Raw genomic sequence first — 20467 nt, 5'->3', positions numbered from 1 at the left:
AGAAGGGTCTGGAGCAGCTGGGCTGTGAGGAGCATCTAAAGGAGCTGGGGGTGTTCAGTCTGGAGAAGAGGAGGCTGAGGGAGACCTCACTGCTGTCTGCAGCTCCCCAAAGGGAGATTGGCATGAGAAGAGGGCAGCCTCTGCTCCTTGGTGGCAAGTGACAGGAGCGGAAGAAATGGTTCCAAGCTGTGTCAGGGGACGTTCAGGCTGGATGCTAGGTAATAGTTCTTAAATATTGGAATGATCTGCCCAGGGCAGTGCTGGAGTCACCAACCCTGGGGGTTTTCAAGCAGCCTGTGGACTTGGCGCTTATAAACATGGTTTGATGTTGACCCTTCAGTGCTGGGTGGAAGATTGGACTGGATGAGCTTTGAGGTCTCTTCCAGCCAGATATATTCTGTGATCCTCTAGTCCCAGCTTGGATTTGTTAGCAGCAGCTCCTTTCTGTCAGGATGGAGAGGGGAATTAGTGCTCAAGGCCATCTACTGCAGCTGTATCTCAGCCATTCTGCAGGAGGACCTTGATTGGTGCTGAGCTTACCTCAAGACAGATGAGTCAAAAAGTGGTGGCTGCCATATCAAGAAGACTGACAAACAGTCAGCTAGCTTAAGACAGTTTGCTAAAGGTAATGGCTCACTTTAAATTAGCTTTTAGATATTAGACAGATGCTAACAACAACTTAAGGAGTTTCACTGGTGTAGAAGCCAAGCCTGTCTGGGGCACTTAGTGCCATGGTCTAGTTGATTGGATAGAGCTGGGTGCTAGGTTGGACTGGCTGAGCTTGGAGATCTCTTCCAACCTGCTTGATTTTATGATTCATTGCTGCTTGTACCTATCAGTATTGCAGCTTCCCAAACTCACAGATGAAACTGTTCATAGAGCAGATGCTAAGCAGCAAATAAACACAGTAAAAATACTGCACCATTTTCCTAATCTTGTCAATTTTTTTTTGCCACCAGGAGTTATGGAACTGGTAACAAAATCACATCTGCTACCTTAATGTGTCATTTTCTTCCTTGGGCTAATGGGGACAGTCTCAGCAACGAGAATAACCTTGGAAACAGCAATGCAGAGGGTGTTAGTGCTCTGGGTGTATAATTCAGTTCACTCTCATATGTAGCCAGTGCTTTGTTAGCATAACGAACCAATCACTGTTAATTACAGTGAGGGTCAAAAAAGATGATTTCTTCTCTTGCAGGGCTGTGAAATTGGAGCAGTCATTAGAGCTCTGGTGGTTGGCTGTGGTGCCAGCCAACCAGCCAGCCTGGATAAAAGGGCAATGTTATCCCATGTGATGTTTTATTAGTCTGGTTTGTGCAAAGCCACATTCCCGTTGGTTGGAGTCTTTCAGGGCTGTCAACTGATGTGCTGTGGTGCGTGGCTGGGGCCTCATCACTGGAAAAAATACATGAGAAGTTTGTCTGCTGCTGTTGAGTGCAGAGGCAGCAGCAAAGCTTTGCTAGACAGAAGGGGCAGAAGCTGTGGAGAGAGGTTAGAGATTGTAAAAGAAATGGAAGGGAGAGGGGAGAGGAAAGTAATGCAAATATTTAGTGAGTTATCATTTAATGGATGCTATTTATGCTTTCTACTTGGTGCTGCCTTCCATGGTAGGAAACCTTAGTTAAATGCAATGGGCAGTTAAGTTTTATTGACTTCTGTTAAATAAAAGTGGAACTAGAGCCAGGAGACACTTGAGATCCAGCAGAAGTAGTGTCCCCACTGTTCTTTAACTTGAACAATGTTAAGGAAATAATATTTTAGGCAGTTAAATTCTCTCATTTTTTCCCCTCTCCTTTTTTTTTTTAGTTGCTTGTTTCTTTTTCTGGTTTTTGTTTTGTTTGTCCCACAGTGCTAATCAGAACCTCCCCACCTGGACCCTAAATTTTGGTGCCTCCACCTTTCACCAGGAGGACTGAATGTGTTTGTAAGATGGCATCCACAATTTTTGTTTTCTAAGAAGCAGAGCTCATCTCATCGAGAATGAATTCTCCTGTATTTAAAGGATATGATGAATTACTAATGAATTAATTACAAGGTACTTCATTCACATTCTGGCCAACTGGAGTATCCAGGCATACTCTATGATTCAATTTAATTCCCCTTAGAGAATTCCAAGACTAGTGCAAAAGAGGGGAATGCTCTCTGATGTGAAAAGCCACATCTTAGGGCCCTGCTCTTTATTTCTAGCTGTATTCAAAATGTGTTGCAAGTGCTGTAGCCTGCAACTGTGGGTCCCCAGGTGCTTTGTAACTCTGCTGTGATCTTGACTGAGAATCATAGAGTCAACCAGGTTGGAAGAAACCTCCAAGCTCAGCCAGTCCAACCTAGCACCTAACCCTGACCAATCAACTAGACCATGGCACTAAGTGCCCCAGCCAGGCTTGGCTTCAACACCTCCAGGCACAGTGACTCCACCACCTCCCTGGGCAGCCCATTCCAATGCCAATCACTCTCTCTGCCAACAACTTCCTCCTAACATCCAGCCTAGACCTCCCCTGGCACAACTTGACAATGTGTCCCCTTGTTCTGTTGCTGGTTGCCTGGCAGAAGAGCCCAATCCCACCTGGCTACAGCCTCCCTTCAGGTAGTTGTAGACAGCAATGGGGTCTGCCCTGAGCCTCCTCTGCTGCAGGCTGCACCCCCCCAGCTCCCTCAGCCTCTCCTCACAGGGCTGTGCTCCAGGCCCCTCCCCAGCTTTGTTGCCCTTCTCTGGACACCTTCCAGCACCTCAACATCTCTTTTGAATTGAGGAGCCCAGAACTGGACACAGCACTGCAGGGGTGGCCTGAGCAGTGCTGAGTACAGAAGTTTTGGTGTCTGTGGGAAACACCTGAAGAAACAGGGAAGGTTATGATTTGTTAAGGCACTAGATGTGGAGTAAGGAATTGCTGTAAAATTCAGTTTGGGGTTTTCTGATGATGTTTCATTATTTCCTTCTACAGTCACTTGGATGTCCTAAATGTGATCTGTGGTGCAGTGCTTAGGTCTGGTGAAACACAGACTAAGGAGGGAAGGGAGGAGCTGGAGAAGCTGTTGCAGTGAGTGAAGGGGAAGAGGGTGTGAGCACCTATGTTTCCTCAGCTCTTGTCTGCTCCACAGAACCCCTACTGCTATATTTACACCAAAGTGTTTCTAGTGGCACATTTTAATCCACCACCTTTAAGGGCTGTGAACCGAGGCAGTAAAAAGCTCCCTCCCATCAGCAGGCTGCACTTGTTGAGGGTTTTGTCTGTCGGCTCTGGGGTACCAACATTTCCTGCCTCGGCTTGTGTTGCTGCACTGACAGAGCCTTATGGTGTTGAACTTGCCTTGGCTGGCTTTTCTGGTCTCTGCAGTATTGAGGTGTTCCTGGTTTTCAGTTATTTGCTCCCCTGAGTTAGGGAAATCCTCCTCACCGTCTTCTGCAGATGCCTAATTATCAAGCTTGGTCTGACTGCTCATCTGTTACAGCCAGTGGAGAGACTCAGCTGCCAGAGAGCAGTGTAGCCAGGAGGGGCAATGCCATTCTGGGGTGTATTAGAAAGGCTGCTGATAGCAGGTCCATAGAGGTTCTCCTCTCCCTCTACTCTGCTCTGGTGAGGCCACATCTGGAGTACCATGACCAGTTGTGGGTCTCCCAGTTCAAGAGGGACATAGAACTGCTTGAGAGAGTTCAGCACAGAGCCACAATGATGCTGAGGGGAATTAAACATCTCTGATATGAGGAGAGCTTGAGAGAGCTGGGGCTGTGCTGCTTAGACAAGGAGACTGAGAGGTGACCTATCAGTGGTTATCAATATCTGCAGGTGAATGCCAGCAGGCTGGAGCCAGGCTCTGCTGGGTGATGCCCAGTGCCAGCACAAGGGACAATGGGTGGAAGCTGAGGCATAGGAAGTTTCATTTAAACATGAGGAGGAATTTTTTTCCCTGTGAGGGTGACAGAGCCCTGGAACAGGCTGCCCAGGTGGTTGTGGAGGCTTCCTCTCTGGAGCTATTCAAGACCTATCTGGATGCTTTCCTGTGTGATCTGGTCTAGGTGATCCTGCTCTGGCAGGGAGTTGGACTGGATGAGCTTTTGAGGTCCCTTCCAGCCCCTGACATTCTGTGATTCTGTGGTTTAGAGGGGAGTTACGAGGCTAAAACCAAACCTCTTCATATCTCACTCTTAACAGGGGAGGGAAGACCTTTCCTCTTCCATCATGAGACACCAGTGGCAAAGTAGTGAATTAAGGACTCAAGTGTCCTGGCATCTGGTGTTTGCCACCAGACAGGCCTGCTTCTGTTTTTGGAACCCCTGGTGTATGACAGTAACAGATGAAGCCTCTCCTGACTGTGAAAGGTGTTGTTTTTCTGTCTTTTAATAGCCATAAAAATGACTTTTGCACTAAAAGATTTCTTGGTAGAATGGTGGCATTGATTATAGACAGAACAGTGCATTTCCTGGCTTGAGATTCTGCTTTATGACAGATGCACAGATCAGCAGCAGAACCTTCTTTTTTCTTTCTTTCTTCTGTTTAATGCTGAGTGTTTTCCACTAACAGATGTGCTACATCTGCTGTTTTTCTGGGGTAGGCTTAATGACTGCAAGGGTTAAGGCTGTTCTTGTTACTTCTGAGATGAAAAGGTGTCAGCCAAGAGAATTGATATGCCGGGCACTGACCAGAAGAAACCCCAGCTTGGGGAAGAACAAGCTGTGATCTTCAGCCTTGGCCTAAAAGAAACCTATCTACAGTTCCCTGATGCACAGTTCAGACATATTGTGACTGTGCTATGTGTAACACAGGTTTATCTGCTCCACTCTGCTGAGACCCCTACCTGCAGTACTGTGTCCACTGCTGGAGCCCCTGTTAGAGGAAGGATAAGGATATGCTGAAGTGTGTCCAGAGAAGGACCATGAAGATGATCCGAGGGCTGGAGCTGCTATGGGGACAGACTGAGGGAGCTGGAGCTGTTCAGTCTGGAGAGGAGAAGGCTCTGAGGAGACCTTATTGTGATGTTCTGGAATCTGAAGGGGATTGTAGGAAAGCTGGGGAGAGACTTTTTAAGATGTCAGGTAGTGACAAGACTGGGGGGAATGGAGAAACAGTAGAAGTGGGTAGATTCAGATTGGATATTAGGAAGAAGTTCTTCACCATGAGAGTGCTGAGACACTGGAACAGGTTGCTGAGGGAGGTGGTGGTGGAAGCCTCATAGAATGGTTTAGGTTAGAAGAGACCTCATCCCTGGAAGTTTTTGAGGCCAGGCAGGATGTGGCTCTGAGCAGGTGTCCTTGCCCATGACAGGGAAGTTGGAGCTAGATGATCTTTTAGGTCCCTTCCAGCCCTGGCAATTCTCTGATTCTTTCCATTTTTATGCTTCTGTTCTCTTTGCAGCTCTGCACACTTGCTGTTTGATTTGGGATTGATTTAAACCCAGGCTGATGTACTGGTATCTTGAACTGGACCCAGGGCTTGGTCAGCAGCACTGTAATCAATGTCCTTAGCTTTCTTTTGCTCATCCCAGGATTCCTCACTCAGCCTACATTCTTGCATTCCTATGTTTAGTGCTTCCTTGTAACTGGTTACCTGTGTGTGGAACCCAAGATGTAGGCAGGAAAGGATGAAAGTGGTGAGAAAATCAGGGTGGGAAGTCTCAGTCTGTATTTTGCAAGTTACTTCAGAAGTGCTACAAAATATGCACAAGCAGCAAGAGCAGATACTCAAGGCTAAGCTGAGGACCTGTGGTGCATCTTAGTACACACAACCTGGAGGCATGACCTGAGATGCACAGAGCTGAGCACAGAAGTGGTGAGTAGGTAGGAGTGGTGGTGATGTTGGTAGGATTACACTCAGGCAGCATCTCAGACACCTGTGCTAACCAGTCAGTGCACATGAAGCTTTATTTGGTGTGCAAATTCACATCAGCTCTGATGCTGCCTTTGCATGGTGTCAATGGCAGGATTCTGCCCATGTGTGCAGATCAGTAAGTCACAAAGCCATAATGTCCTCAAATCATTTCCCACTGGACTTCAGATATCAATTTAATCCCTACCCTAGAGAACTACTTCTGTACTAACCAATATGTTCAGTGCAGATGGCTGTAATGTGTTACCAAAAGGCTTTTCTCCTATGGAGAGTAGAAGATTTAGTCTGCTCTGTGTTTCTTGCATTATCCTCCCCCTCTACTCTGCCCTGGTGAGACCACACTTGGAATGCTGTGTTTGGTTTTGGTTTCCCCAGTTTGAGAGAGACAGGGACCTGCTGGAGGTGGGGGGCTGTGAGGATGACTGTGGAGCTTGAACATCTCTCCTGTGAGGAAAGACTGAGAGCCCTGAGGCTGTTGAGTCTGGAGAAGAGAAGGCTGAGAGGGGATCTGATCAATGTCTCTAAATATCTGGGGGGGTGGGTGTCAAGATGAAGGTGCCAGGCTCTTTGTGGTGGTGCCAGCGATAGGACAAGGAATAACAGGTACAAGCTACAGCACAGCAGGTTCCATCTCAACACGAAGTGACTCTTCTGTGTGGAGAGGGTGATGGAGCACTGGAGCAGGCTGCTCAGAGAGGTGGAGTTTCCTTCTCTGAAAACTTTCAAAACCCACCTGGATGTGATCCTCTTTGGACTACTATGACTGATACTGCTTTGGCAGGGGGATTGGACTCGGTGATCTCTGGAGGACCCTTTCAACCTCTGACATTCTGTGATTCTGTGATTAAAGCTACAGCTTCATCATCTTAGAGCTTTACATGAGCATTTCAGAATGTGTAAAAGCAGACTTCACTTTTACAAGGGCAGGAGAGGGGCAAACTCTTGAAACTGAAATGCGCTAACACAAAATACTCATTTCTATGAAGGAATTTGGCTTTTCAAGAAGGTAGAATCAAGCAGGTTGGAAGAGACCTCTTCTGCAGGCTGCACACCTCCAGCTCCCTCAGCCTCTCCTCACAGGGCTGTGCTCCAGGCCCCTCCCCAGCTTCGTTGCCCTTCTCTGGACAATTTTCAGTACCTCAACATCTCTCTTTTGAATTGAGGAGCCCAGAACTGGACACAGCACTCAAGGTGTGGTTGGCAGAGCAGCTCTGCCAAGGGACTCTGGAGGCAGCTGGAGCTGGCAAAGAAGGGGACACAGGAGTAGTCACTTGCCTGTCTATTGGTCCTGGAGCAAGTGTAAGGGTTTTGTTGGTGTGAAGACTGGGCAGACTGGCAGCAGACCCTGCCTGCCTGGGCTTTCCCACTGCCCACGGGGACCAGACCTTGCCAGAGCTGTTGAGCAGAGGGAGTCCTGGCAACAGCATCCCACTTACTGCTGTGGATGCCTGGGCTGGTGACAATTCATCTGCTTGGCAGGGAAAGGGAAGGAATTTTGTCTGGAGACTTGTGTAACGGGGCAGTGCAGCCCAAGGACGATTAGCAGCAGCAGCTCATTAAGATTGCAGTGATATTTGGTTTACATTTATTAATTTCTAAAGGGCTATCAGATGACTAATTGCAGACTCTGTGTCCCAGAAGAGTGCCACTTTAGTTTTTCTTTCCCATCCTGGTGCTGACAAGTGAGTTGTGTGCAGGTCCTTTCAGTGCTGTAGCAATACAGCCATGGGAGGACAAAGAAGAGCTGTGGGAGGTTGGCTGTGGTATTAATTTCTGTTCTGATGATCTGGTTGGGTTGGTTTGTCCTTTTTTAATTGGCCCATAAAGGTTGAAGTTGTTTTGTTTGGTTGCTTTTGTTCAAGTGTTTAATTTTGGGTCATGTCATACTGTCAGTGGTGAAGACTCCAGAGCATGGGTATGATGAGGGAACTGAGGGGGTGTAGAGCCCGAGGGAGACTCAAAGGAAACTTTAGCACTCTCTACATACCTGAAAGGAGGTGGTAGTGAGGTGGGAGTTGGTCTCTTCTCTTTGTTAACAATCAGTAGAATCATAGAATCAGGGTTGGAAGGGACCACAAGGATCATCTAGTTCCAAACTCCCTGCCATGGGCAGGGACACCCTACCCTAGATCAGGCTGGCCACAGCCTCGTCCAGCCTGGCCTTAAACACCTCCAGCCATGGGGCCTCAACCACCTCCCTGGGCAACCCATTCCAGCCTCTCACTGCTCTCATGCTGAACTATTTCCTATTCACATCCAGTCTGAATCTCCTCATCTCTGGCTTTACTCCATTCCCCCCAGTCCTGTCACTCCCTGACAGCCTAAAAACTCCCTCCCCAGCTTTTTTGTAGTCCCCCTTCAGATACTGGAAGGCCACAAAAAGGTCACCTGGGAGCCTCCTCTTCTCCAGACTGAACAGCCCCAATTCTTTAGGTTGAATACTAGTTACCTCTTTCTGTCCTTTGCTGTATTAAATCTGTTTGCTGACACCAGTTTACTTACCAAAAGGAATTAAAATCCCAGATACAGCAACAGCAGACAAGGGAAAGGCAACTGACATCATCTACTTGCACCTGAGTAAGGCATTTGCCTCTGTCTCGCAGGACATCCTGGTCACCAGACTGGAAAAACACAGACTGGATGGGTGGAGCACTGCTGGATAAGGAACTGGCTGGATGGTGGCATGCAGAGAGTGGGGATCAAGGGCACCACCTGGACACCAATGCCAAGTGGTATTGGTGGATATGAGATCACATTCTGTGCTTCTGTGATCCACAGCCACCCTGGAGATGTTCAGGACCAGGCTGGATGAGGCCTTGAGCGACCTGTTCTAGTGGGAGGTGTCTCTGCCTATAGTGGGGGGACAGAACTGTCTGAGCTTTGAGGTCTCTTCCAACCTAAACCCTTCTGTGATACGAGTTTTATCAAAATAGGCGAGTACTGGAATGGGAGTTGATTTGGAGACTTGAAGGTCTCTCTTGTGAAGAAAGGATGGGAGCCCTGCAGCTGTTCAGTCTGGAGAAGAGGAGGCTGAGAAGGGATCTGATCAATGTCTATAAATATGAGGGGTGGGTGGCAAGGTGAAGGTTCTGGACTCTTTTTGGTGGTGTTCAGTGGTAGGATAAGGAGCAGTGGGTACAAGGTAGAACAGAGGAGGTTCCACCTCAACACAAAGAGGCACTTCTGTATGGTGAGGGTGATGGAGCCCTGGAACAGGCTGCCCAGAGACTGGAGACTTTGAAAACCCATCTGGATGTGTTTCTGTGCAGGCTGGCCTAGGTGATCCAGCTTTGGCAGGGGGTTGGACTCGATGGTCTCTGGAGGTCCCTTCTAACCTGTAACATTCTGTCATTCTGGTTCTGTGACTGCAGAATCTATGAACTTGTAGAGGGTGAGGCTAGCAAGTGCAAGCAGCTGCGTGGAAGGGACATTGTCATCCAGACTCAGGAGCTGATCAGGCTCATGTGCTAGTCTGAAGCTAGCTGGAATATTTTGGTGAGAAGAATTAGATGCTAGGCTGTGAAAAGGAAACAATGGTGATGTGTCCTTCACTCATAGGCTTGCTGAGATGTATGAAAACAAGGACACAAGCATAGATAACAGAGTTGCTGTGTATCTCTGGCTGCCTGCCCTTTTCTATCTGACCTGCTGTCCATGTAACTAATCCTTCTGCTTCCTAACCCCCCTGGCCAAACCTCCAAACTCACCTTGAACATAAGGCAAAGTCTGGGATAAGGTAGAGGGGTGGAAAGGAGGTGGAAGGGTGGTTGGGAGCCCCTCCTGGGGACTCAGGTTTCTGGGAGGGCTGCTGTGTTTCTGTATTACTTTTTAACTTGTATATTTCTGTCTATAGCTGTATAGATTGCAGATACCAATTCCTGCTTGTGTATTGTGCTAAGCCGTGAATATAAAGCTTCATTCCTTAATTTCCAGCTTGGCTGAGTCTAGTCTGGATTTCATGGAGGGGCAGCACCCAAACCATCACAGCTGTAAAATTGTGCAGAAGGCAGCACACTTTTTTCTTTCTCTCCTGGTCTGCCTGATGTGCTTCACAGCCTGGCTATGACTACACAAAGTGCTGAGCCAGAGAGAAGATGTGGTGGAGACAGGATGTGTTGGCTGCTGCAGCAGGGAGCCAGTTTCACACTTCTTGCCTTTTCTCCTTTATGCTTACTCATTTAGGCACATAGTGAGTCAGGTGAAGACTACTTCTTGCCTTTTCAGTGGGCCACTTTTTAGTTTGATCAGATTCCCTAATGGGGCCTGTCTGGGTGGTCATGTGAATGTAGTAATGGGCAGTGAAAGAGGAAGGATGGAAACCAAAGACAGATGGCATGGCAAGGGAGGGGACAGGGTCCTTTCAGCAGATGCTTTCATTCACGTTTGATTCAGATGGCCTTATGTTTTTGCCTGTTTATAAACTTGGCTTAGTTGACTGTTGAAATAACAAATCCTTCCCTGGAAGTTCCTGACCTGACCAGGAGGGCTCTGACTTTTTGTCTGTGTAGTGATGCAGGGCGAAATAGTTCTCCCTCCACAGGACACATCATGCTACTGAGTTAATTTTTGACCCTAATCAGTTTCCCTTAAATGCTAATTGGCTTTGTTTTGTCAACAATGTGTGCTCATTTGATGGGGGTTGCATATTTTATTCCTTTTTAAGAATTCAGGGAACTGTGATTATTGGAAGTAAGTAGAGAGGTCACCCTGAGCTATTTAGGTGATTTAGAGAATGTTCATGAATCTTCTTCGCAGTACTGGAGGGGAAAAATAAGGCTCAGTAGGTGTCCAGCTGGTGAAATTTGCTCTTTTAGTTATGCAACTTCATTGTTAAGTTTTGAGGTATAAAATTGCATTTTGCTTCTAGCCAGCAGGCTCCTACAAACCCCTTGTCTGTGCATCCTGCGTGTTCAGACCATTGCAACATCCCCAAGCTAGCCTTGCTCCTTCTATTTTGGGACCTAAAGCCAGCAGAGCTGCTTTCAGTCAGTCTGAATGCTCGTGCTTGCAGATGTAGAGAATAAAGCAGAACTGATACATCTGGGATCTTAACACCTTCCAGCTGGTGTTTTATCAGAGGGGAACCTGCATATGTGTGCTCGAGAGAGGATTACTATCATATCTGAAAGAGACAAAAGAAGATTTAAAACCGTTGAAGATCTTGCTTCAGATGTCATTCCTGGGAAGTGCCCACGTTGATATCTAAATCTTCTGTTTCTGCTGGGTAATGAGATGCAGCATACACAAAAGACCCTTTGATTTCTCAGTTGAGAAGCTGAGTTGATGCTCTGTGGGCTAATGTTGACCAAAAGGGTTGCTAATGCCATTATGCAGATGTGTGGAGCTGCTGTCTTTATAGATTTTCAGTCCAAAACAGCAGCAGTTGTCTGGGTCCTTATCACTCTTGGTGTTAAACAATAACAACTTAAATACTGCTAACTCGCTTTGCTCTTGCTTTTGGAGTCATATTTTCAGAGCTCAAGGCTGTTCCTAATTTGATGATGATTTTATTTTTCTTTCTGTTTTCTTTATCCAGAAAAAGCCACTCTCCTCAATAATAAAGGAAGTCTGTGATGGGTAAGTTCTGCCATATATACTACTTATTAGATTCTCTGCTTCTTGAATTATTAAACAACCCAGGAAGTCGTTTTTACTGAATCAAAATCTAGGTAGCCTCTGTAATTAATCATTAATTTTCTAAATCTTGTCATTCTTCTATCTTCACATTTTGAATTTGCAGAGTGTTTTGGGTCACAGGATGTTAGAGGTTGGAAGGGACCTCCACAGATCAAGTTTAAATCTCCCTGCCAGAGCAAGACCAGAGAATCCAGTGCAGGTCATACAGGAACACATCTAGACAGGGCTGGAAAGGCTCCAGAGGAAGAGACTCCACAACCTCTCTGGGCAGCCTGTGCCAGGGCTCTGGGACCTTTACAGTCAAGAAGTTCTTGCTCATGTTGAGGTGGAACTTTTTGTGCTGCAGTTTTTATCCATTGCCCCTTGTCCTATGCCAGGGCACAACTGAGAAGAGTTTGTCCTCTCCCTCCTGACCCCCAGCCCTCAGATATTAATAAACATTGATTATAATCCCTCTAAGTCTTCTCTCCACCAGACCAAACAGCCCCAGGTCCCTCAGCCTCTCCTTGCAGTGCAGTGCTCCAGCCCTTTCATCATCCTTGTAGCCATCTGTTGGACTCTCTCCAGTAGATCTCTGTCCCTTCTGAACTAGGGAGCCCAGAACTGGATGCAGTATTCCAGGTGAGATCTCCCCAGGGCAGAGTAGAGGGGGAAGAGAACCTCCCTTGATCTGCAGTCCACACTCCTGTTAATGCAGCACAGGGCTGCTTCCCAGCAGATCACCTCCAAACCTGTACTGGTCAGTTACTGGAAGATGAAGGTCCTGACAAAGTAGCTCCATAGAATTGTAGAATGGTTCAGGTTGGAAAGGACCTCAAAGCTCATCCAGTTCCAACTCCTCACCATAGGCAGGCACACCTCCCACTGGAACAGGTTGCTCAAGGCCTCATCCAACCTGGCCTTGAACGCCTCCAGGGAGGGAGCATCCACAGCCTCCCTGGGCAACCTGTGCCAGTGTCTCACCACCTTCGCTGGAAAGAGCCCTTTCCTAACATCTGGTTTTAATCTCCTCTCTTCCAGTTAAAGCTCATTACTCCTTATCCTGTCATTACAAGGCCTTGTCCATAGAATCAGTCATGGTTGGAAGGGACCACAAGGATCATCTAGTTCCAACTCCCCTGCCGTGGGGATCAGACTGGCCAATAGTCCCTCCCCAGCCTTCCCTTAGCTTCCTTCAGATACTGGAAAGCCACTCCAAGGTCTCTTGGAAGCCTTCTCTTCTCCAGGCTGCAGAGCCCCAACTCTTTCAGCCTGTCCTCAGAGCAGAGCTGCTGCAGCCCTCTGAGCATCTTCATGGCCTCCTCTGGACTGGCTCCAACAGTTCCATGTCCCCCTTGTATTGGGGGTTGCAGAACTACACACAACACTCCAGGTGGGATCTGACAAGAGCAGAGTAAAGCTCCATCATGTGGGTGACTCATTTTAGACTGTTGCCTTTCTGCACAGAGCACACTTTACCCACTCACTTCTACACTTGTGGTCCCTGCAGTTGATGAATTAGGGAACTGAAGCACTGACTGGCTTAGTTTTTTTGAGCACTGGGTCTAGTGGCCACCATAAGCTGGTCCAGGTGTTGTGGTTGCTCACACAGACAAAACTGAAATCTTCATCACAAGTCCTGCAGCGTGAACTGAGAACTGGCAAAGAGAACTATCTTACTTCAGCTTTGATCTGGTAACATTTGAGGACAAAAATGCTGTTTTAAGCCAAGTGCCTCCACGCAGGAAGAACCTAGTTTGTATTCAGCACATTGCTGCTGAGTTAAAAAGGAGGTATTTTATGTGTAGTGCAATATAGATCAACTTAATGCTGTATGTGCTGGGTATTACATAAACCTAGCATCAAATCCTGCTGCTGTAAATTTCTTTGGGTCTCTTTCAGTGATGTAGTGATCCTGCTTACTGCAAGCAAAAAAACTATGCTTGCTACTTTATGTAGATCTGGATTGAATATCAGATCATTATCAACTTATTTTTGGAGCATTGAAGTGTCACTGTAATGACTAAGTAGTTTCTCTTCTTTTCCATTCCCCCCCTGTCCCTCTTTCTGTCTTTGCCTTGGAAGGGAAGTAGTTATGTAATTTTTTTGGTCAGCTGTGGTCAAGTTTAGGGCTTTCTTTCACATATAGCAAAGGAAAATCTCATTTACAGGATGTATTTGTACTGCAAGTTTTCCCTTTGTGAGTGTGCTTTTTATCTTAGGCTTTGGAACTGGTAATTAAAAGCTAGGGAAAATGAGGAGAGATGTGTAAGAATGACAGGCACTTGTTTAATGGGAGTAAAACGAAGGGCTGGATCACCTCTGCTGGGAGGAGAGGCTAAGAGAGCTGGCATTGTTCAGCCTAAAGAAAGCTCTGAGGGGACCTTACAGCTGCTTTCCAATAGCTGAAGGGAACCTGCAGGAAGGCTGCAGAGGGACTTTTTCTGAGCCTATCTAGCAATAGGACAAGGGGGAATGGTTTGAAGATGAGGGAGAGGAGGATTAGACTGGATCTTAGGAGGAAGTTCTTCAGTTTTCAGGTGGTGAGGCTCTGGAACATGCTGCCCAGGAACGTTGTGGCTGCCTCCACCCAGATGGTATTAAAGCCCAGATTGGATGAGTCCTGGAGTGGCTGAGTCAAGTTGAGAGGTGCCCCTGCCCATGGTAGGAGAGGTTGAAGTAGATGATCTCTGAGTTCCCTTCCAACTTCAGCCATTCTGTGACTCAATGAATCATGCAAAGAGTAATTCATGATGTTTTAAAGTTTCAGTTTGTAATGAAGTCTTCTTTTTCCCTTTTCTGTTTCTAAGGTGGTCGCTTGCAAACCACGATCAATTCGCACTGCAGCATGCTGATAGCTCCAATTTCTACATCACAGAGAAGGTAGGTCAGTTACCACAGCTCATGCATGGCCCATCAGAATGTTTGGAACAAGAAATTAGCTTCAAATTAAAATACATAAAAATAGAGACCATTTCCTGTGCTGTAATGCCAATGAGAGGGTAGGGAAGGGGAAATGGATCATTCTTGCACTGATTAGCTCATGTTTGGAAAGGCAGATTTGAAGTTTGTATGTGCCAGGGCTCTGAGTTTGAGACCAAAGACCTTCAGCTTTGGTCTTTGTGCATGTTTAGTATTCTGCTGACAAGTGGCACACAGGAAATATGTAAGTTGTGAAGTTCACAGATGACACAGCAAGGCTGGAGAGGGACTATTGACAAGGTCTTGTAATGACAGGATGAGGAGGAATGGGTTTGAACTGGCAGAGGGGAGATTGAAACTGGATATTAGGAAGAAATTCTTTGCAGTGAGGGTGATGAGACACTGGCACAAGTCACCCAGGGAGGTTGTGGAGCACAGAAGCACAGAATGTGATCACATTCTGTGCTTCTGTCATCCTTATCCTCCCTGGAGGTGTTCAGGACCAGGCTGGATGAGGCTTTGAGTGACCTGTTCTAGTGGGAAGTGTCCCTGCCTATGGCAGGAGGTTGGGACTGGATGAGCTTTGACCTCTCTTCCAACCTAAACCATTCTGTGATTCTGTGACACCAAGTTAGGTGGCAGTGTTGATTGTCATGAAGATAGAGAGGCTCTACAGATGGACTTGGATAGATTGGATCCATGGGCCAGTATTAATGGGATGAGCTTCAACAAAGCCAAATGCACTTGGGCCAAGCAATGCTACAGGCTTAGGGCAGGGTGTCTGGAGAATGGCCTGGCAGAAAGGGACCTGGGGGTTGTAACTGGCAAGCAACTGAATATGAGCCAGCAGTGTGCCCAGGTGGCCAATGGCATCCTGGCTGGGATTAGCAATGCTGTGGCCAGCAGGAACAGGGAGGGGATTGTCCCCTTGGACTCAGCTCTGGAGAGGCCACACCTTGAGTGTTGTGTTCAGTTTTGGGCACTGCAGTACAGGAGATGTGGAGGTGCTGGAGGGGGTCCAGAGGAGGGCAAGGAAGCTGGGGAAAGGCCTGGAGAATAAATTTTATGAGTGACTGAAGGAGCTGGGGGTGGTTAGTTGGAAAAGGAGGAGGCTGAGGAGAGACCTCATCACTGCTATCTACAGCTACCTGAAAGGACATCGTGCAGAGGTTGGTGCTGTCCTTTTTTCACTGTTACTTAGTGATAGAACAAGGGGGAAAGGCCTTAAGTTGCCACTGGGGAGGTTTAGGCTAGGCATTAGGAAAAACTTTTTCCTAATGAGAGTGGTCAGGCATTGGAATGAGCTGCCCAGGGAGGTGGTGGAGTCACCCACCCTGGATGTGTTTAAGGCCAGCCTGGATGAAACTCTGGCCAGCCTGGTCTAGGGTAGGGTGTCCCTGCCCATGGCAGGGGGGTTGGAACTAGATGATCCTTGTGGTCCTTTCCAAGCCTGTCTGGTTCTATGATTCTAAAGGTTGTTGGGATGTGGTCCTTAAGGATGTGGTTTAGGATGCACCTTGTAGTGTAGGGATATGGGTTGGACTTCTGGTGATCTTGAGGAGCTTTTCCAACCTGAATGTTTCTGTGACTCTCTGAAGTCTGAGGAGACCTTCAGCAGACAGCACTTCCCTCTCTGGCTGGTCAAGTGGAAATAAGTTTCAGTGACTGTGTAATGTTTGCTACTCCTTCCAGCCTGTGGTCCTGTCCTTCAGTAGTTGTGCCTGTTCCTCTGGGCTGCCTTCTCTGCTCCCCAGACCGCGCAGCGATGCAGTGATTTCAGCAGAGGAACTTAGCTGTAATAAAAACTGGAATGTCCAGGCTAAATAAATGGGACATGCTCATCTGAATGAGGCCAAGCAGTACATTCATTCCTGGCACTGCTGACAGAATTGCTGAAATGACTGAAATGTTATGGAAGGGAAAAAAAAAAAGAGCTTGTTTGGAAGAGTGTAGAGAGGAGTGCCTCAGAGGTGCCTTCTCTAAGCAGTGGGACAAGAGCCCTATCTAAACCCTCCCCAGGTCTGCATGCTGATTCCCTAACCTCAGTGGACTTTGAGCTAAGCAGACCTGAGCTTAGCAGTGTAGACAAACCTCCTCTTGCTTCCCTTATCTGTTTAGTTTGGCTTAGTCTGAAGGTCTTCTGGTTTGGTTTTGCCTTTTAGAGTTGTTTAGCATCTGCTAAATACAGCTGAGACATGACCTAACTTTTCTCTTCTTGTAATTGTTAACCCCCACCCAAGAAATGAGGGGAACTTGGGCACATTTTAAGCACTTAAACTAAATTTAGCAAACCAGCAGGAGCAGATGCTCATAAGATAAGATTTAGGGGTTGGTTTTCTTCTTCTCAGTATATCACAGTTTGTTTGGGCTTCTCCACTTATTCCCTCGTGTGCTTAGTGGTTTCTTTTTCTGTGTGTTTGGTCATTTGGGGTTTTGTTGTTGTTGTTTGGTTGCTGCCTTTATTTTATTTCCTCCCCTCTCCTTTCTTTTCAAGCTTCAATTGACAGGCACTTCAAAGGGCCACCACAAGCACAGCTGTTGAAGTAATTATTGGTTACCCAAATTAAATAGCAAGGCTGCTTTGCTAATTGCCCTGAATTGGGGCACAAGACTTTTTTTCCAGTAAGCCAGACACAGTTGAACTTGCCTGTTGGCAAGAAAGCCTGGACTACTGGGTGAATATTTAGGCTTGCTGAAGGAATTTGTCCTGTTACATCTGGAGGCTATTCCAGGCATTGCCCCCACCTTTGGAGGGTAGGATCCTGCAGCTTTGGAGAGGAGAAGTATTTTCTGTTCTGCATAAAAGGAAGTCTGATGGCTCTTGGCTGCAGTAAGGGTGGAAAATGATGGTCTTCTAGAACATTTTGGATTGTACTGTGGAGAGGACTTGGAGTTTGTTTATTCCCTGCTGAAAATATGCAGAGTGTCTGACTCTGAGTCACGTAAATAAGAGAGAAGAACTCTAAATGCCACCAGTATTACTCAGATGACTGTGACTTTTATTAGATATTGTTCACTGTTGATCACTGCTTATTGGATAGTGGCTGTGAAGAGAGGCTTATATAGGCCATCACCCCTTCTGCACACTTTCCCTCTTGTGTGTGTGTGTGGCTTTCTGAATTGTGACATGAAAAATACCAGGCATGAGGACAAACACATGCACAAACTAATTGTTAAAGCCTCCATTGCTTTCATCTACCTCTTCTGAGGACATGAGTGGAGCTCTTTTGTGCCAGCTTCTAATAAGCAAACGTTTTTCACTGCTCCCAAAGATGAATTGTATTCCTCTAGACATGCAGAAAATACTCTGTGTAGGTCATCTTTCTCTAAAGCCTGCTGCTGGACTGCTGAGTCGTGGCCTTCCAGGTAGAAATGACTTTTCCAAGTGTCACTGTGCTTAAAGCTACCAGAAAGAAAATCACTGAATGAGTTCCTGTGCAAAACAAGGAGTGGAAGTACTACAAATGTGGGACTGTCAGCACATGGAGCACAACCCTGTGAGGAGAGGCTGAGGGAGCTGGGGGTGTGCAGCCTGGAGAAGAAGATGCTCAGGGCACAGCTCATTGCTGGCTACAACTACCTGAAGGGAGGCTATAGCCAGGTGAGGTTGGACTCTGCTGCCAGGCACCCAGCAACAGAACAAGGGGACACGTTGTCAAGTTGTGGCAGGGGAGGTCCAGGCTGGATGTTAGGAGGAAGTTGTTGGCAGAGAGAGTGATTGGCATTGGAATGGGCTGCCCAGGGAGGTGGTGGAGTGGCTGCACCTGGAGGTGTTCAAGCCAAGCCTGGCTGGGGCACTTAGTGTCATGGTCTGGTTGGTTGGCCAGGGCTGGGTGCTAGGTTGGACTGGCTGAGCTTGGAGGTCTCTTCCAACCTGCTTGATTCTATGATTAATTTTGAGGGGCTTCCAGTGCTGTTCTGCAGGCAAACATCTTCCCCTGCCCCTTATTTCCATTGTCATTACTCACATCTTCACTGTGTTTGCAGATGGAGCATCCTTCTAGTGTAGTCCCACAGGGGTCAGTACTGGGAGCAGTTCTGTTCAGTAGATTCATCCATGACCTGGATGAGGGCACAGAGTGCACTGTGAGCAAGTTTGCTGATGACACCGGGCTGGGTGGAGTTGCTGTGCTGCCATTGAGCTAGATGGGGACAGGCAAGTGTAGAATCTGGCACCTGGGAAAGAATAACCCCAGGAAGCAGGATAGGTTGGGGGCTGAGCTGTTGGAAGGCAGTGAAGGGGAAAATGATCTGGGGGTCCTAACTGATGGGAAAGTGACCATGAGGCAGCAATGTACATGCATGGCCAGGAGGGGCAATGCCATTCTGGGGTTTATTATAAGGGCTGTGGATAGCAGGTCTGTAGAGGTTCTCCTGCCCCTCTACTCTGCCCTGGTAAGGCCACATCTGTAGTACTCTGTCCAGTTCTGGGCTTCCCAGTTTAGGAGGGATATAGAACTGCTTGAGAAAGTCCAGCACAGAGTCACAAAGATGATGAAGGGAATGGAACATCTCTGTTATGAGGAGAGCCTGAGGGAGCTGGGGCTGTGCTGCTTCAAGAAGAGGAGACTGAGAGGTGACCTCATCAATGGTTATCAATATGTGCAGGGTGAGTGCTGGGAGGCTGGAGCCAGGCTCTGCTAGGTGATGCCCAGGGACAGGACAAGGGGCAGTGGTGGTAGCTGAGGCAGATGTAGTTTCATTTATACATGAGGAGGAATTTTTTTCCCTGTGAGGCTGACAGAGCCCTGGAACAGGCTGCCCAGGTGGTTGTGGAATCTTCCCCTCTGAAGATAATCAAAACCTGCCTGCATGTGTGACCTGCTCTAGGTGATCCTGCTCTGGCAGGGGACTTGGACTGGATGAGCTTTGGAGGTCCTTCCAGCCCCTGACCTTCTGTAGTTCTGTGATTCTACCTCCTCCTTTCCCTGAGCTGAGAACTTGGGCAGGGTCCTTGGTTTTCTTTCTCAAAGGTGCTTTTGCTTGTGACCTATTTTTTTGCTGAATGCAACCTGTAACTGTATATTCATGTGAAATTCCACTTTGTCATTACAGGCTCCCTGTGTGGGAGTGCATGCAAGTGACAGGACAAGAGATGAGCTGCTTGTGGGGATTGGGAATTTTTGTAGGGGTTTTTCATTTCTTCTGGGTTTTGATATTCATCTGTTTTCACTGATTGGTTGAGCTTCAAGTAAACCTTCACAGTAAGGAAGGTTTCTGTTTCACTGAGGGGCCTGGTACTTTGTAAGCAGCAGAGATTGAGCTAAGCAGCATTGCTCTGGGTGATATGTTAGTAATGCCACTGAAATGGCAAATCCCATAGAATCAGTCAGGGTTGGAAGGGACCACAAGGATCAGCCAGTTCCAACCCCTCTGCCATGCCCAAGGACACCCTACCTTAGATCAGCCTGGAATAGACACCTCCAGGGATGAGGCTTCCACCACCTCCCTGGGCAACCCCTTCCAGGCTCTCACCACTCTCATGCTGAAGAACTTCTTTCTAACATCCATTCTGAATCTACCCATTTCCAACTTTGTTCCATCCCCTCTAGCCCTATCACTACTTGACAGCCTAAAAAGTCCCTCCCCAGCTTTTTTGTAGGCCCCCTTAAGATACTGAAAAGTCCCAATCCAGGTTTGCCCTGGGACTAAACCATGCCTGCCGTTGTCCTTTCTGTGCCACTGACATCACATGTGGTATTTTCCACCATACTCTCAAAGTTCCTCACTATTTTGGGGCACCTGCACAGCTTTGCAGGAATTCCTCCCACTAAGGGCAGCACATGGAGTCAGAGCAGCTGTGTTGCTGCCTGCTTGAGGGATGCTGGCAATGCTGCCCTGTGGACTCCAGTTAAAAACAGTGGGCACCAGGATATTTCTTCACTGACCAGAAGTAAAACCCAAGTATCTGTGCACTAAATTGCTTTCAACTCTGCTTCGTTCAGGCTGGTTTCAAGAACAGTGATTGTCCTTTTCTTAGCAAATTAGTTCTTATTTTAGGATTCATTTTGTAGCACTTTGAGATTTGTGCTGAATTTGGGGCTGAAAATAATTCTGTCCTGTAAACCTGTTCTATTTTCTGGCCTCAGCATGAACAGCTTAACTCT

General features: G+C 47.3%; 1 protein-coding gene across 8 annotated transcripts in view; it reads left to right on the top strand.

Moving 5' to 3' along the window:
• Nucleotides 1-20467, top strand: part of ELMO1 (engulfment and cell motility 1) — a 340489-nt gene that overhangs the window by 101188 nt on the left and 218834 nt on the right. For all 8 annotated transcript variants that reach the window (XM_064170010.1, XM_064170011.1, XM_064170009.1 and 5 more), the window contains 2 exons: nt 11359-11399; nt 14249-14321. In XM_064170010.1, coding sequence (XP_064026080.1) covers nt 11359-11399; nt 14249-14321 — 114 coding nt within the window. The remainder of the gene's footprint in view (nt 1-11358; nt 11400-14248; nt 14322-20467) is intronic.

The sequence above is a fragment of the Pogoniulus pusillus genome, chromosome 32 (genome assembly GCF_015220805.1).
Source record: "Pogoniulus pusillus isolate bPogPus1 chromosome 32, bPogPus1.pri, whole genome shotgun sequence".
NCBI classification, from domain to species: Eukaryota; Metazoa; Chordata; class Aves; order Piciformes; family Lybiidae; genus Pogoniulus; species Pogoniulus pusillus.
Note: the sequence above shows the minus strand (reverse complement) of the source record. Positions and strands in the feature narration are given on the sequence as shown.